At 46.8% G+C, this 15,265-nt stretch overlaps 1 protein-coding gene across 1 annotated transcript in view; it reads left to right on the top strand.

Annotated features, from left to right (window-relative positions):
- Window positions 1-15,265, top strand: part of LOC144947680 (uncharacterized) — a 239,799-nt gene that overhangs the window by 53,791 nt on the left and 170,743 nt on the right. The window contains exon 3 of the mRNA XM_078876952.1: window positions 6,528-6,608. Within this exon, the coding sequence (XP_078733078.1) occupies window positions 6,528-6,608 (81 nt within the window). The remainder of the gene's footprint in view (window positions 1-6,527; window positions 6,609-15,265) is intronic.

Genomic DNA, 15,265 nt, shown 5'->3' with positions numbered 1-15,265 from the left:
CACTCCCATGGCATCACGTCCATGCTTTTCCCGCCAAAAGGGCCATCACGTGACAGGATTTTGACGGTGCTGCACTAAACTATTTTTTATTTTACCAGTTAAGGTCCACTGAGCTATATACAGATGGCGACAAATGACAGCCCAACGAAGTGTTTCATCACGTGGAATTTAAAGCAGCCAAATACTCTGAACTTAAATAAATGGTCGCTAACAGCACTTGCCCCGATAGCCTACCTGCATTCACCACGGCAGCGGTAGGGCCTGCAAAAATAAAACCTCTGTATTATCCATGGCTCCATTCTTCCAATTATTTGCGATTTCACCCCACCCCCCGCGCATTGAGCAAAACCGCTTTACAACGCGGGCAAGAGGACTCGGCTCAGCAAATTTCTGCAGCTATCTGCAATATTTTTCTCCGCAGATCAGAGGAGCAAGATCGCTGATAATTCTGCGAATAATAGGATCTGCGATGTTGGTCACCGGTATCGCCGCGGCCAGGAGGGGTTCTGTTCGTTGTCCGCGTCGTGTTGCGTTTACGCGGAGCGGTGGCGCAGTGGTGAGTGCACTGAGCCACCCGAGTTCAACTCCACATCATGACCAACGTGTGGCGGATATTTAAACCAGTCCTGGGCCCCCACTAGGCCGTGCCGGATTAAGCTAGTGTGGGGCCTGTAGCAAATGTTATAAAGTGGCCCTAAATGAAAAAAAAACATTAATATTCAAACACAAATTTTTTACTTGCGTTGTAAAGTAATTGTATTTTTTCATTTGCTATACAGCTGGATAATACGACAAATCGCTTATCTTGAACACCCAGTCTTTCATAAAAGTTGAAGGCAGTCTAGTACTATAGTAATAGAGCAAGTGCAGAATCACTGAACCGGAATTGATAGCTTGAAAGCATTTATCGCGGGGCCCTTGAAAGTGTGCGGCCCGTAGCATATGTAGCTACTTTTGCTACTAGGATAATCCGGCACTGCCACTAGGTCGACTCAGCCTTGAATGTGGTGTGTAAACATCCACTCTGGGGAGACAAACGTGACAGGGCGTGATAATAGCCATCCACTCCCTTGTTGGCCTTCATAGGTGCTCGCTGACAGCGATTTTTGTCTTTGAGTTTCATCAACCTGTCTGGTCGTGTACATACCACATTCTCTGTATTATCAGACGCGCTGTGTTCACTTTAAAGCACACCGTTTGCGGGTGCGTCTTACTTTTCGGGGTGTCCTGTAATCAGGAGAATACGGCACATATGCACGTGTGTGTACTTAATGTGTAAGTGCACAGGATATGTGTGTGTGTGTCAAATAATATTCGCAATGGACTCTTGCCTGGTTGAGTACGGAACAATGAATTGAAATGCGAGAGGTGACACTTGAAGCTGTGGTGCACGGATACCTCGGAGGAATGGAAGTATCTTGGGAATGCATTGTGTTGTCCAGAGGTGGAACACGTAGGGAAGTAAGTCTATAAACAGGGCACTCTTTAAACAAAGCTCAAACAAGTTCACGGAGGATGTGGAATGTTGTGTTTGGTTAAAGCCCCTGTTAAGTTTCAAAAAATGCCTTGCACCTACGTGTAAAATGCCTATCTAGAACCCAAAGGAATTCCACAAGACAGATCTCAAGAGATAGGCTTTACAATTCCTTGCAAGACAATTTTAAAGGTTTGTAAAATATATTCGGCAGGAAAGGTGGTACATGCTCCCCTGCTGGTAATCCAGCTCCGAAGAGGCGTACACACTCGCCAATGATGCTGTGGCCTTAAAAGTAAAATTTCGAAGAGGTGACTTTTGGGGCAATTTAATGATCATTATCTCACGTTAAGATTTTATATTGTACCGTTCATGCAAATTACATCTTACAATCACCGAGGCACCACAGACGAGATTGAAAGCTGCCAGACGGTGAGCCGGCGCCAACAATTGCTCTGCAATTCTCTACATATTAAGATGTTCTCAGCCACGAGTGAGTGTTTATTATGCATGTCGGAGCACCCGGAGAAAACCCACGCGTGCGAGGGGGCAACGCTCTATCCCATACAGAAGGTGACTGATGACATTCGTCCACTCTTCGCTGTACCGTGTTTGGCTGGCAAGCCAGGATATTACCAGTGCCGGATTAGGTTAGTGCAGGGCCTGTAGCATATATTATAAAGGGGCCCTAAATTAACAAAAAACACATCAATCTTAAAACAAAACATTTTTTACTTGCAAAGTAAAGTAATTGTATTTTTTTAATTTGCTATACAGCCAGATAATACGACAAATCGCTAACCTTAAACACCCAGTCGTTCATAAACGTTGAAGGCAGTATAGTACTATATTAATAGAGCAAGTGCAGAATCACTGAACCGGAATTTGGTTAAAGCCGTGAAAGTGCGGGCCCGTAGCATATGTAGCTACGTTTGCTACTCGGATAATCCGGCGCTGGGTATGGCACGAGAAGCTTAACAGCATCTGTGTGTGTTCCACCAACTCCTCGCGTCACGCAGTGATGGATTGCAGGCCACGTGCATAGCCATATCACCCTTCTCCATAGCACGTAGGTGCCATTGCCCCGTGAGGTCGCCTATTATAAACATGCTTTTCTTCTTTCAAGGCCACACACAGTGTTATTGACGATTCTGTTGAGTTGTGTTTGTTTGTGCACCGCTGCCAACACAGCAGCAGCAGCAGCGAACAGTGCATTCTACGAACTGTGATTGTTGGGTCACGCACAGAACAAGCATCACACACCTTAAATTTCGTTTTAAAGCTTTCGTGACTGCAGGGATTCATGGTTCTTTCGATAAAGTCACGTAGAATGGAAATAATAAAATAATAAATATAAAACATTATGTTTTATAATAAAAATAAAACATTATGTTTTATTTTTATTATTTTATTATTCCATTCTACGTGACTTTACCGAAAGAACCAAGAAGATCACACACCTTCCTTCGCAAGATGGTGTTTTCATCTCGGTGTGATCCACCCAACCCTAACTACTTTGTCACCTATATTACGACACTTATCAATCGGGCTGGGTGGCACTGTGGTCGGTATCGCCGGCATCACAATTGCACGGCAGGAAATTCAAATCTCGGAGGCGGTTCAACTCGTGAAACCCTCGGTATCTTAAAAAATAAAAATAGTACCAGAGTGCTCGTTCTGGAGATGGAACCGCACCTACAATGGGCATGCTATGTACAGTGCGAAAGAAGTTCAACGTACACAGTGTCCCTCACATTGCGGGAATGTGGAATTTCCACCACTGGCGCAGAGACGCCAACGGAGTAGAGTGCCCACCCCCCGCCCCCATCCAGCGGAGAAGAGAGAAGTCCAATTTTGTCTTTGATTGGCGCTCTGAGAAGAGGCATAAGGCTCACCTTTCTGAAGCAGCATTTGCATTCGCTCAGAGGTTTTTTTTTGCAAATGAAAGGATTTAAATAAAGTTCTCTATTCATGAGGTGCGTATGCAATTAGATTGTACTATTATTCGTTTTTAAAACAAATATTTTTCCTGTAACGTAATTCGCCACAATATTTAGCCATTCGTATAAATTCGTTCACACTTACAATATGCCAGCTGTTCAAGGTAAACGCAGAGGTGCTGAAACAAGGGCAAGAATGTGTGTGTGTCAGCGAACAGGAATGTCGCCGGTGTTTATAACACTGCTACATTGTGTATACACACGTACGGCGTTCGTGTGTCCGCTGTGCGTGCGAGATTTTTATGGGGACCAGCGTGTGTTTTTGCGCGGCAAGCGGTGTCAAAGGGCAGGTTTTTCGCTCACCGAACGCGGGAAACGCGTCCCGAAAAATTGGGGGCGCGCAAAAAATCAAATTCGCTCGGCGTACACGGCACCGTCACCCTAACCCACAATGCACCCCAGGAGACAGCTGCCTGCTGAGTAGGAGCGCATAGAGGGCACACGCAAATGGTGTCCCGCGTCCGAGGAGCACAGTAGCCGCATCTGGGTGAATTCACACAGCGCGTTTGGCTGACTTTTGGGAAGGAATAGGTCAGCAACCCCCCCCCCCCCCGTATACGCGAAAAACCGGACCCCGCAAAAGGCGCTGCAATCCCTGTCCCATCTTTTGATGAACAAAACAATGTTGACATGTGGTGTCTGGGCTACCTCTGTGGTGGCCTGGCCTAAAATGTGGACTGCCGGCGAATTGCGTAATACGCCAAAGGTGAAAATGTCACGAAATATATTGTGTGCGCCTGGTCACTTCGGGGGTAGACATCGGAAGCTGGAAGTATGTCTCTTGCTCAGTAGCCACCATTAGATAAATATTCATATGCCAGGTAAAACAAACTAAAAAAACTTCATCAGAAAAGATACAAATTGTTTTACATCTCCATTAGGCCCCATGGCGTCAGCGCAGTCCCCAACTCTTACCATCCACTCCGCCTCTCGACCAGCCTCTCCATTAATGTGCAATGAAGAAGAGCCATTGCCCGAAACGTCGCTTGCTATATATATATTTTTTTATTTTCAAGGCCAAACAACGGTGTTATCGACCAACGCGCTGAGTTATTTTTAGTTTTTTTGCACCAATGCCAACGCCGCGGGATTGTCAAAGAATGTGTTCTCAGAGCTGCGGTTGTTGGGTCACGCACAGGGAACCAAGCATCACACACCTCCCCTTCACGGGATGACGTTCTCTTCTTGATGTGATTCACCAACCCGAACTACTTGGTCACTACATTATGTATTCAGTCTTCTACCCATTTTTGCCATTCTGCCCAGATAGAATCGGTGCTTGCTGACAGAATCAGAATATGTATTTATATCGGAGGAATCCGATGAGCTATAAAGCTCTTCTTCTTGGTTCTTTCGATAAAGTCACGTAGAAGGGAAGTAATAAAATAATAAAAATAAAACAATAAAATAATTCTCACGACGTTTCGGCCACAACACAAGCAGCCGTCCTCAGGTCTCCCCGACAGACCTGGTCTTCACCTGAGGACGGCTGCTTGCGTTGTGGCCGAAACATCGTGAGAATTCTTTTATTATGTTTAATTTTTTATTATTTTATTACTTCCCTTCTACGTGACTTTACCGAAAGAACCAAGAAGATGAATCTTTTCAGTCACGAAAGCTATAAATCGAAATATAAAGCTCTTTTTCACAAATGTCCATGAGGCTTGGACCTGTGTGAGTCTACGTTGTCGTGTCTCCCTGGACCAAACGAGCACGAGGCGGCTGCTGCCGCAAGCTCTGATCCACCGGTGGACATTCCACATTCCTACAGCAGGACTTTGTACTCATTCACATTTGACTTCCCCCCACAGTGGTACTCATTGCATCAGCCCGTGCTTAAGAGTTCCTGCAGTCACGAAAGTTTAAAGTAAAAATTTACGTTAATTTGATTATTCATTGTTATGCGACAAACACTCTGTGCGGGACATTCAAAGTTGCCTCATCAGGGGTAAGAGGCCTCTGTTGAGAGCAGCTTCAGAAGTAGTTCTTTGACGTCAACCTCTGTCCTCTGAGAGTGCTGCGTAACGGTGCGCCGCTCACGGCGGAACATTCCAAAGCGGAAACGAGTTAATCTCTTGACACGATGCCGATAGCACATTTGGAATAAAACCGGGGATAAAATAGATAACAATAATAATGATGTCAACTTGTAACGCGCCACCGCACAGCGTCCGCTCGCTCGCGTACAGAGAGAGAGAACGACTCGGAGGCACGAGGAGGAGGAACCGCAGACGAGCGGAAAGGCAGCAGCAGCAGCAGCAAAAGCCACGCAATAAGCCGGCGCCAAATTCCCCCTCCAAGCTCTGCCATCCTCTGTATATGAAGGTGTGATCGGCCAATGAATAAGTGTGTGTGCATGCGGGAGGAAACCGGAGCACCCGGAGAAACCTGGCAGTAGGAGTTTCACATTGTGCAAGTGAAATTGTGGTTTATTGCAACTGTTTTAACCACCGCATTTATACAAAAATAATCTGCCTCCTAAATCTTGGTTTTCATTTGCAATGTTCTATTTTTTCACGAGCCAATCAAACGCATCTAGTTTTACACGGAAATCGTTTGCATTTGCAATTAATATTTTGCATACGGTGCAGCGGGTCCCAGCGATGAGGCAGTGTTGCCCATTTGTCTTCCCCTCCACACCGGAGATTGCACTCAGGGTGGTCTCATGGTTATAAATACGTTTCCATCCTAACGGCTTGGAGAGCAAGAAACACGCACAGCCCTTCAGCAGCAACAACAACAACCACCGTGTCTCTCTCTCACCTGTAGAGCGGTGGTCGTGTCGCTACGGTTCTCTGCGGTGAGTAACAACATCTTTGAAAACAACGGCGCTACGGCTTCTCTAAATGAAAATAACGCCGAACCGCTCGCGCGTTCCGAGACTCGGCGGTGAACTGGACACCCACCCTGCAACTTGCAGACGTCTCAGAACGGGAGAGGGTTAACAACATCGCCGGCTGTCAAACCCTGCGCGCCAAAGATGTCTCGCGCGGCTATGGGAGGTCGGAATTGTCGGGGGCGTAGCTGACCGTGAGCGACTCGTGTCTCCACAGGAGAGAAGAAGCAGACAGGAGGACATCGAGAACAAGAAGAGGGCGCTCGAAGATGAGAAGTTAAACCTGCAGCATTTCAAGGTGAGCGGGCGACCCGTGTGCGTGTACGTGCGTGCGTGTGCGCGCACCATCGCTACGAACCCGACGGCCCGAGTTCAATTCCCGCTCACGGTCGACGCCAGTGACAATTATTTAAACCGGTTCTGGGCCTCTCCAAGGTCGACTAATACTCAAATGTGTACCTGGTGCGGTGAGTAAACATCGCCACTCAGGAGACAAAAGTGGCCAGGCGTGGTGCTGGCCACCCACTCCCTCGTGTGTCATGCCAGCCTTCATAAGTGCTGCTCGCTAACAGCGTTTGCCTAAACAGTCTGTTAAGGCTCGACGGGGGATCTAATGTACAATGGAATGGTGTTCTAATATACGTGATCGTTCAGGACCAGGCACTGCATTGGGTTCTAATGTACGTGATCGTTCAGGGCGAGACACTGCAATGGGGTTCTAATGTACGTGATCGTTCAGGGCCACACACTGCAATGGTGTTCTAATGTATGTGATCGTTCAGGGCCAGGCAGTGCAATGGGGTTCTAATGTAGTGATCGTTCAGGGCGAGACACTGCAATGGGGTTCTAATGTAGTGATCATTCAGGGCCAGACACTGCAATGGGGTTCTAATGTAGTGATCATTCAGGGCCAGACACTGCAATGGGGTTCTAATGTAGTGATCATTCAGGGCCAGGCACTGCAATGGGGTTCTAATGTAGTGATCATTCAGGGCCAGACACTGCAATGGGGTTCTAATGTAGTGATCGCAGAGTATCGGTGACCAGTGAATAAACAACGGTGCAAGCTTCTTAAATCATCCCTCCCGCCCACCTGTGTCCACCGAGCAGTGTAAATGAGTACGCTACAGCCAGCCGATCGGCCGGTCGCGTGTGCGGTGGGGTAGAGCGTGGGCAACTCCCACCTCGTCCACGACGGCTGGCCAGCGTCGAAGGGCGGGTCAAAACAGAGCTCCCTCGAGTCGCGTCCCGATCGCTCGCAGCGACGTGAGCGAGCGATCTCAGGGCTGCACCTTTACCTAGACCCGATTTCAGAGCCATCCTTGTGACGCTCTAAGTCAGAGACACCCACACGCACAGCCACACGTTGGTGGGTTCAAATACCAGATTGGCGGTGGACTCAATAAATCGTTCCCCTATGTGCGATAAACGTGAGCCCCCCCCCCCCACCCCGGTCTTTACCGTAGCGCTCTGGAATTTCCACGCCAGATTGAGGACCGCAAATGAATATAAGTGCCGCGCAATGCCGTGCTTGTCGATGCGGCGACGCGAACTTGTTGAGTTTTACAACAATTATAAAGCAGTAATAGGTTTAAACGCTTTAAATTGGTACAAAACTGACACCTTTATACAAGGCATCATGTTTGCAATAACCGCAACACAAGCAGTCAAAATGCAAACAAAAAGAAACAACTCTGATAATGGTAATGATATGCACTGTCCTTGAAGTTGATTGGTCCACACCCGAGACAGCTTTTCTTAGAGCCCAGTCTCCATTGCTGTTGGACCAGATGACCCTAAAAGGCGTACAACTGAAAACATTTATAAAATCGCACATAAGATGAAAGTCGTCGCAATAAAAGGGTGGGGGTTATTAAGAAGTGGGGGGGGGGGGGGTGTAGTTATAGTGGCACCGTGTTCAGAGTTGCGTTTGGCCGGTGACTCGGGGTGTTGGTAATGGCCGTGCCCGAGAGCACTGAGCCAGCACTGAGCCAGCACTGAGCCAGCACTGAGCCAGCATTGAGCCAGCGAGAGCACTGAGCCAGCACAGGCAATGTGCTGGGTTCAGTGGCTCGAATAAGCCACTTCCACCAGGGTGGTGTACATCACCAGATTAGGTCGTCTCAGCTCACTCGGCAATAGAACATTTATCGCGAAAAATTGGTTTCGCCTTTAAATGGATCAGTGCCCAGCTCACGGGGGGGGAGGGGCAGAGAGCGGGGCATTCACTCATCTGCAAAAGCTTCAACGTGTGCAGAATAACCGCTCGTTTCAGACGCAAACCCTCGAGGGATGTCAGTCCAGAGCTGCTGTGTAACTCCACAAAGTGGTACCCGCAACGCACGGAGACAACCGAGAGCGGCGATTTGGCATTTTTTCTTGCAGGTTTTTTGTAACTTTTTTTGCTGTGGATTTGTATTTGTTTATATACTCGCAAACTCACGACGTCCCACGGATGGCTATAGCTCATGACAGGGGTGGCCACAAAACCTTCTGACACTGCGAACCGCCGACCGACAAAACATCTTCATAGGGCCAACAGCGGAAGAGACACGCAAACCTTACGCGTGCGGTGAGCCGCTCACGTGGGGCGGTCACGTGGTTGAGTGGAGTTGGCCAGCTCCGCTCGCAGTGAGATTTTAATTTAAAATTCTTTGGCACGTAAATTTCGATTTCAAGCTTTCGTGACTGTAGGGATTCATCTTCTTGGTTCTTTCGGTAAAGTCATGTAGAATGGAAATAATAAAATAATGAAAATAAAACATAATAAAATAATTCTCACGACGTTTCGGCCACAACGCAAGCAGCCGTCCTCAGGTGGAGAACAGGTCTGTCGAGAAGACAGAGACTCTGTCTTTTCGACAGACCTGTTCTCTGTTCTTCACCTGAGGACGGCTGCTTGCGTTGTGGCCGAAACGTCGTGAGAATTATTTTATTATATTTTATTTTTATTATTTCATTATTTCCATTCTTTGGCACGTGTCGTGTTACTTGCAAGATCTGACCACGTCCGTCCGGTGCTTGCCGAGCTGCATGAGCTTCCGATTGCCGAACGAATACATTTACAAGGTCGCGCTCATTACACACAAAGTGTTTGCCACAAATGAACCGCAATACCTTGCTGATCTTTTCAAGTAGCATCAATCATCATTGCGCAAACTCCGGTCATCCTCGCAGTGGCTTTTTGGCTAACCATCGAACAAAGGCTGTCACTGCATCGCAAGCCTTGATATGTGCTTCTGCAGCCATCTGGGACGCTCTTTCTTCTGCTATTAGGAGGCCACTGGAGCAATGCACTTTTAAATAAATATGTAAAACGAATTTCTTTAGAACTGCAATGTTTGTTTAGTTTGTTGACGTTCCCCCGCACCTCCGATTAACACAGTTGGCTACGTACGGTGCGAAAGAAGTTCAAAGTTCAACGTGCCTACGTACAATTTTAGAAATCTGCGCGAGCACCTGGGGGAGTGGCCACGTCTGGCTCCGCTGCCAAGGTTGAGCGCCCCTGGGCTGCTGCGGCTTCCGCAGATTGTTCCTTTTTTCAAAATTCAGTTACAAATTGGGATGCGTCTCTATCGAGCCGCACGTGAACTGTGACTCGCAAGCCGCGGTTCGCTATCCCCCCCCCCAGCCGCTTGCGGCACCTTGCGTTTAACACATTCCTGCGGAAGGAGCTGGTAGGAAGTTGGGTTGCTCGGTCAATGGCCAGGGTGGTGTATTCCGCAAATATGGCCGACCGTGAGGGCGGGCACAAGCCGGCGTGAGTAGGTTAAACGTTGAGTTTTATAAGGGCACCACGGGGTGACCAGCCCCTCCCCACCCCCACCCCCCACCCAGGCCCCCCCTCCCCACCCAGCCCCTCCCCACCCTCCCCTCCCCACCCAGTGCCTCCCCACCCTCCCCTCTCCATCCAGCCCCACCCCTCCCATTTTTGGATGCACGACAGACGGACGGACACAATAATCCCCTGTGGGCTGGTGGAACCAGGTGGTTCCCACCAGTAATAGGCCACTGTTTACTGATGACACTCGGAGGAGATTGACGCTGTGCCCTGCTTAACACGAGGAATCTACCCAAAAAAGATTTCTCCTGAAGATCTATTGGCCGATGGACGTAATGCTATTTAGTTCTGGCAGTGAAACAGAGCAGCTTTCAAAACGTATTTATTTCCAAACACTTCATCTGCCAAGACAGCGAGCGGTGATGTTGTGCATTCCAAACGGCGCTTTGCTATTGTAGGCAGAATGAGGAATGGAAAATTCTTCACTCCCTGCCTTGATGCCAAAAGGACATTTGGGATATAATCTGGTAAAAAAAAAAACTAAATAAATAAATTCAGAGCATCAGAATCAAGCCATTGCGTAACTATGAAAAAGATTGCATTCACGTTTCATCTTCACGGATTCCAGACTTGGTATTCTTCGTGTAAATATATTGTGGCACCTTACAGACTCTCATGCACTGCCAGCTTTCCCAGCATTCCTCTTTAAAACCAACAGTTTCCGGTTGCTAATTCCAAGTTGGCCGAGTGTAATCTCGTATATATAGACCGCGAATTAAGTTACAGTTGTCATTTGAACAACTGGATGCAACTGGGAGGAGAATCCAGTTATTGAGCCAATATCATGGACAGAGCTGAATGTCAGGAAGACCATGACCACCGAAGACTTTGAGAAAGGACACTGCACAGAGAGAGAGAGTGTCTTAAAATTTACATCTAGGATAAAATCGCGAGTGGCAATTTCGGCTATTGACGGAATTGCTCCTCGCGATTTTGGCTATGCGCGAATCTCATCTGGAGCTCCACAGACCTGCATCGAGAGAGAAAGTGATGAGATGAAAGTGATGAGATGAAAGTGAAGAGATGGAAGTGAAGAGATGGAGTGATGAGATGGAAGTAATGAGATGAAAGTGATGAGATGAAAGTGATGAGATGAAAGTGATGAGATGGGATGATGAGATGAAAGTGATGAGATGAAAGTGATGAAAGTGATGAGATGAAAGTGAAGAGATGAAAGTGATGAGATGAAGTGATGAGATGAAAGTGATGAAAGTGATGAGATGAAAGTGATGAGATGAAAGTGATGAAATGAAAGTGATGAGATGGAGTGATGAGATGAAAGTGATGAGATGAAAGTGATGAGATGGAAGTGATGAGATGGAAGTGATGAGATGAAAGTGATGACATGAAAGTGATGAGATGAAAGTGATGAGATGAAAGTGATGAGATGAAAGTGATGAAAGTGATGAAATGAAAGTGATGAGATGGAAGTGATGAGATGAAAGTGATGAGATGAAAGTGATGAGATGAAAGTGATGAGATGAAAGTGATGAGATGGAAGTGATGAGATGAAAGTGATGAAAGTGATGAAATGAAAGTGATGAGATGGAGTGATGAGATGAAGTGATGAGATGAAAGTGATGAAATGAAAGTGATGAGATGGAAGTGATGAGATGAAAGTGATGAGATGGAGTGATGAGTTGAAAGTGATGAGATGAAAGTGATGAGTTGAAAGTGATGAGATGAAAGTGAGGAAATGAAAGTGATGAAAGTGATGAAATGAAAGTGATGAGATGAAAGCGATGAGATGAAAGTGATGAGATGAAAGTGATGAGATGCGTAGCATCATTATAATTTCGGTAAGTTCATTTATAAACTATTCCTTAATAGTTTAATATATTTTTAAATTTTACTTTATGTTTAGTTACGTAAAAATGTGTTGTTGTGTTATAATTTTCATATATTTAACATCTTATTTACGTATTTATTTAAGGTAATATTTTGTTTAGGTCAATATCATTATCCACGAAATTTCCTTATCACGAGCATCACCGGAACGTATCCCTCGTCGCGAATGACGAGGTCACACCGTACTCGGTTCAGTCACCGTTGGGAACAGCTACGACTGTGGTTATCTCTGACTATTGCTGCCTTCACATTCACCCAAGCGGCTACCGGCTCGGTCAATTTCGTCTCGTCATCGATTTTTGGAATCGTTTTCAAATATTTTAAAATTAACGCAATCATAAAACGCGATCAATAGGTGCGTGCTAGGCAGCGGGTTTCGTGTGCGCGTTCCTCGTCTCTCCGTGTATATTGTCTGCCGCTGCGTTGTTTTTGTATTGGGTTTGCAATCACTTCCTTCCGGAGAGATTCTGTTGCCGTTGTTGTTATCTCAAATTCCACTTTGTTACAATGCCTCAAAGAGCTATTGCATGGCCACAGTCGAAGAGCGGTTGTGGCTGCGCAACCGAAACTTTGGACCGCACAGTAAGCTCACTGTATAAATTTCGATTTAAAGCTTTCGTGACTGCAGGGATTCATTTTCTTGGTTCTTTCGGTAAAGTCACGTAGAAGGAAAATAATAAAATAATAAAAATAAAACATAATAAAATAATTATCACGACGTTTCGGCCACAACGCAAGCAGCCGTCCTCAGGTGAATAATGAAACACCACCAAGCTTGGAGCGTATATTTAAGCTGGGTTGGTGGCTGCTTGCGTTGTGGCCGAAACGTCGTGAGAATTATTTTATTATGTTTTATTTTTGTTATTTTATTATTTTCCTTCTACGTGACTTTACCGAAAGAACCAAGAAGATGAAGCCCACTGTGGTTTGCGCTCCTGCTATGGATGAGGAGGAGGAACAGCAAAGCCACACAAACTCTCGTGGAAACCCCTCTCGCCATGGCCAGCATACATCTGTCGGTCGTGGGTTCAACCCCAACCCTCACGCCTGTTGTATATTTGAAGTTTGCATGTCTTTCTCTCTGTGGTCACGGGGATGTTTCTGGGTCCTCCGATTTCCCCCTCCACATTTAGAACCAACGTACGTTTAGAGTATTGGGCTGCTATACATTTGCACGTGACAACTACTTCGTTGAGCTATCATTTGTGGGCAGGTCGCTTCTAAAAAAGAGCTATGTAGCTCAGTGGGCCTTACCTGGTAAAATAAAAATTGGTGATCTCCACTGCTGCATGTTTTGACCATACTTTACCACGCCAGTCAGAACCGGTTCGATAGGTCAATCGCCAGCAATGCTCGCCGCAGCCAGGAAAGAAACGCAGATCCTTTTATTGGGAATCGTTTCCAAACATTTCGCAGATCGCCACTGTGGCCTGCGTCCGTGGCTGAGGTTTCGATCGAGCAGAAAACTAATTTATGTAGATTCCAGCTAACGGCGACGTGGTAAATTTCGATTTAAGGCTTTCGTGACTGCAGGGATTCATCTTCTTGGTTCTTTCGGTAAAGTCACGTAGAATGGAAATAATAAAATAATAAAAATAAAACATAATAAAATAATTCTCACGACGTTTCGGCCACAACGCAAGCAGCCGTCCTCAGGTGGAGAACAGGTCTGTCGAGTAGACAGCGTTTGAATGACACACTCCAGGCTTGGAGCGACTATTTAAGCTGGGATGTAGGGGGGAAGCTTAAATAGTCGCTCCAAGCCTGGAGTGTGTCATTCAGACTCTGTCTACTCGACAGACCTGCTCTCCCCTGAGGACGGCTGCTTGCGTTGTGGCCGAAACGTCGTGAGAATTATTTTATTATGTTTTATTTTTATTATTTTATTATTTCCATTCTACGCGACTTTACCGAAAGAACCAAAGGAGCATGGCGACGTGGTACCCACTCCGACGCCATCGTTCCGATCTGGGCGCCCTGCACAGTTTTTTCCCCTTCTTCTGCTGCCCGGCTATAAATGGCGCCGTCTCGCGTTGGCACATTCCAGCCAGACAAGAGCGGGAGGCCTTCCCCTCGAGGGGTCTGCCCTGAATTCCAAAGCTCGCTTTCGCGGTCAAAAGGGCAAATCTTTGTCAACACAACTTGCGCGGAAGGTCCAACGTGACACTGAGCAGATGTGGTTATTACTTTGCCGGGTTTTGTTCGCCTACTTTCCAGTGCGTAAAATGTAAGTTGCTTTATAAATTTATAGCGGGATTTGCCCTTCCCACCCCCCCATCCACCCCGTCCGCCGCTGTGGTTTAGCTGTGGCCGCTTGGCCTGTAACACAGTTTGTATCCTGGCAAGCCTCCCTGATAGACCCTAATAAGGTCCCGCATTACATTGCGGGCTCAGTAACGGCGGTTTACTGCCCGGGGCTGTTTCGGAAAAATTAACCAGCGTGTGTATGCGTGGACCATGCGGTGCTTCCCAACGTCTTCGGAAGTGTTTCTTGAACAGTATGGAAGCTCGCAGAGAAAAGCACGTTCGCATCATTTCAGAGTCCTTTAATTTTAACACTGGTTGGTGTTTTCTCAAGTTTTTCGCCAGCCGTCGATCAGTTTTGCCGGTTTTTGAACTTATCAAGTGCCTAATAACAACACCATAGTTTGCTAGCTATTGAAGTACCCAACAAACTGGACGTACAGAGCTCTTTGGAAAGTGTTGATCGGATGAAAGTGTCTCCTTGAGCAAATGTGCAATGACATGGAGTTGTGGAAATTCCACATTCCCATGCCAGGGACAGTCTCTCTCTGGGGGACGACTGCTGTTGGCATGAATAAACCCCTTGGCCTCTATTTGAACTGACAAGATTGCGATTGTGAGCTGGATTCCTCTGTTTAATTTACTCAAGAAAGTATAATTTAGTCTCAAGATCCCTTTTCCCCATTTATTAGACATGACTGTATTTCTGTGTGTGTGTGGGAGGAAATGGTATTGCCCAGAGAACACTCGGAAAACCATCACACCTAACGTTTTAGAAACCTACTTGCTGCGGCCTCTGGAAACTGCCCTTTGATTAAGCTTCCGTCCCTTCGTGATCCATCCTACCCTGGATGCGAGTTGTTTTGTTGCATGGTGGCAGCTCAACCAGGCTTGAGCCTGGTTAGCATTCGGATGCGTGACACTGCAGGGGTGGCCAGGAGATCGCAGGAGAGCGGCAGATTGTTGAACTTACCGGTGCGGAACTTTTTTGTGTTACTCCCTTGTACGTGTGGTGGGTTTTC

Source organism: Lampetra fluviatilis, chromosome 46 (assembly GCF_964198595.1).
Source record: "Lampetra fluviatilis chromosome 46, kcLamFluv1.1, whole genome shotgun sequence".
Classification (NCBI taxonomy): domain Eukaryota; kingdom Metazoa; phylum Chordata; class Hyperoartia; order Petromyzontiformes; family Petromyzontidae; genus Lampetra; species Lampetra fluviatilis.
Note: the sequence above shows the minus strand (reverse complement) of the source record. Positions and strands in the feature narration are given on the sequence as shown.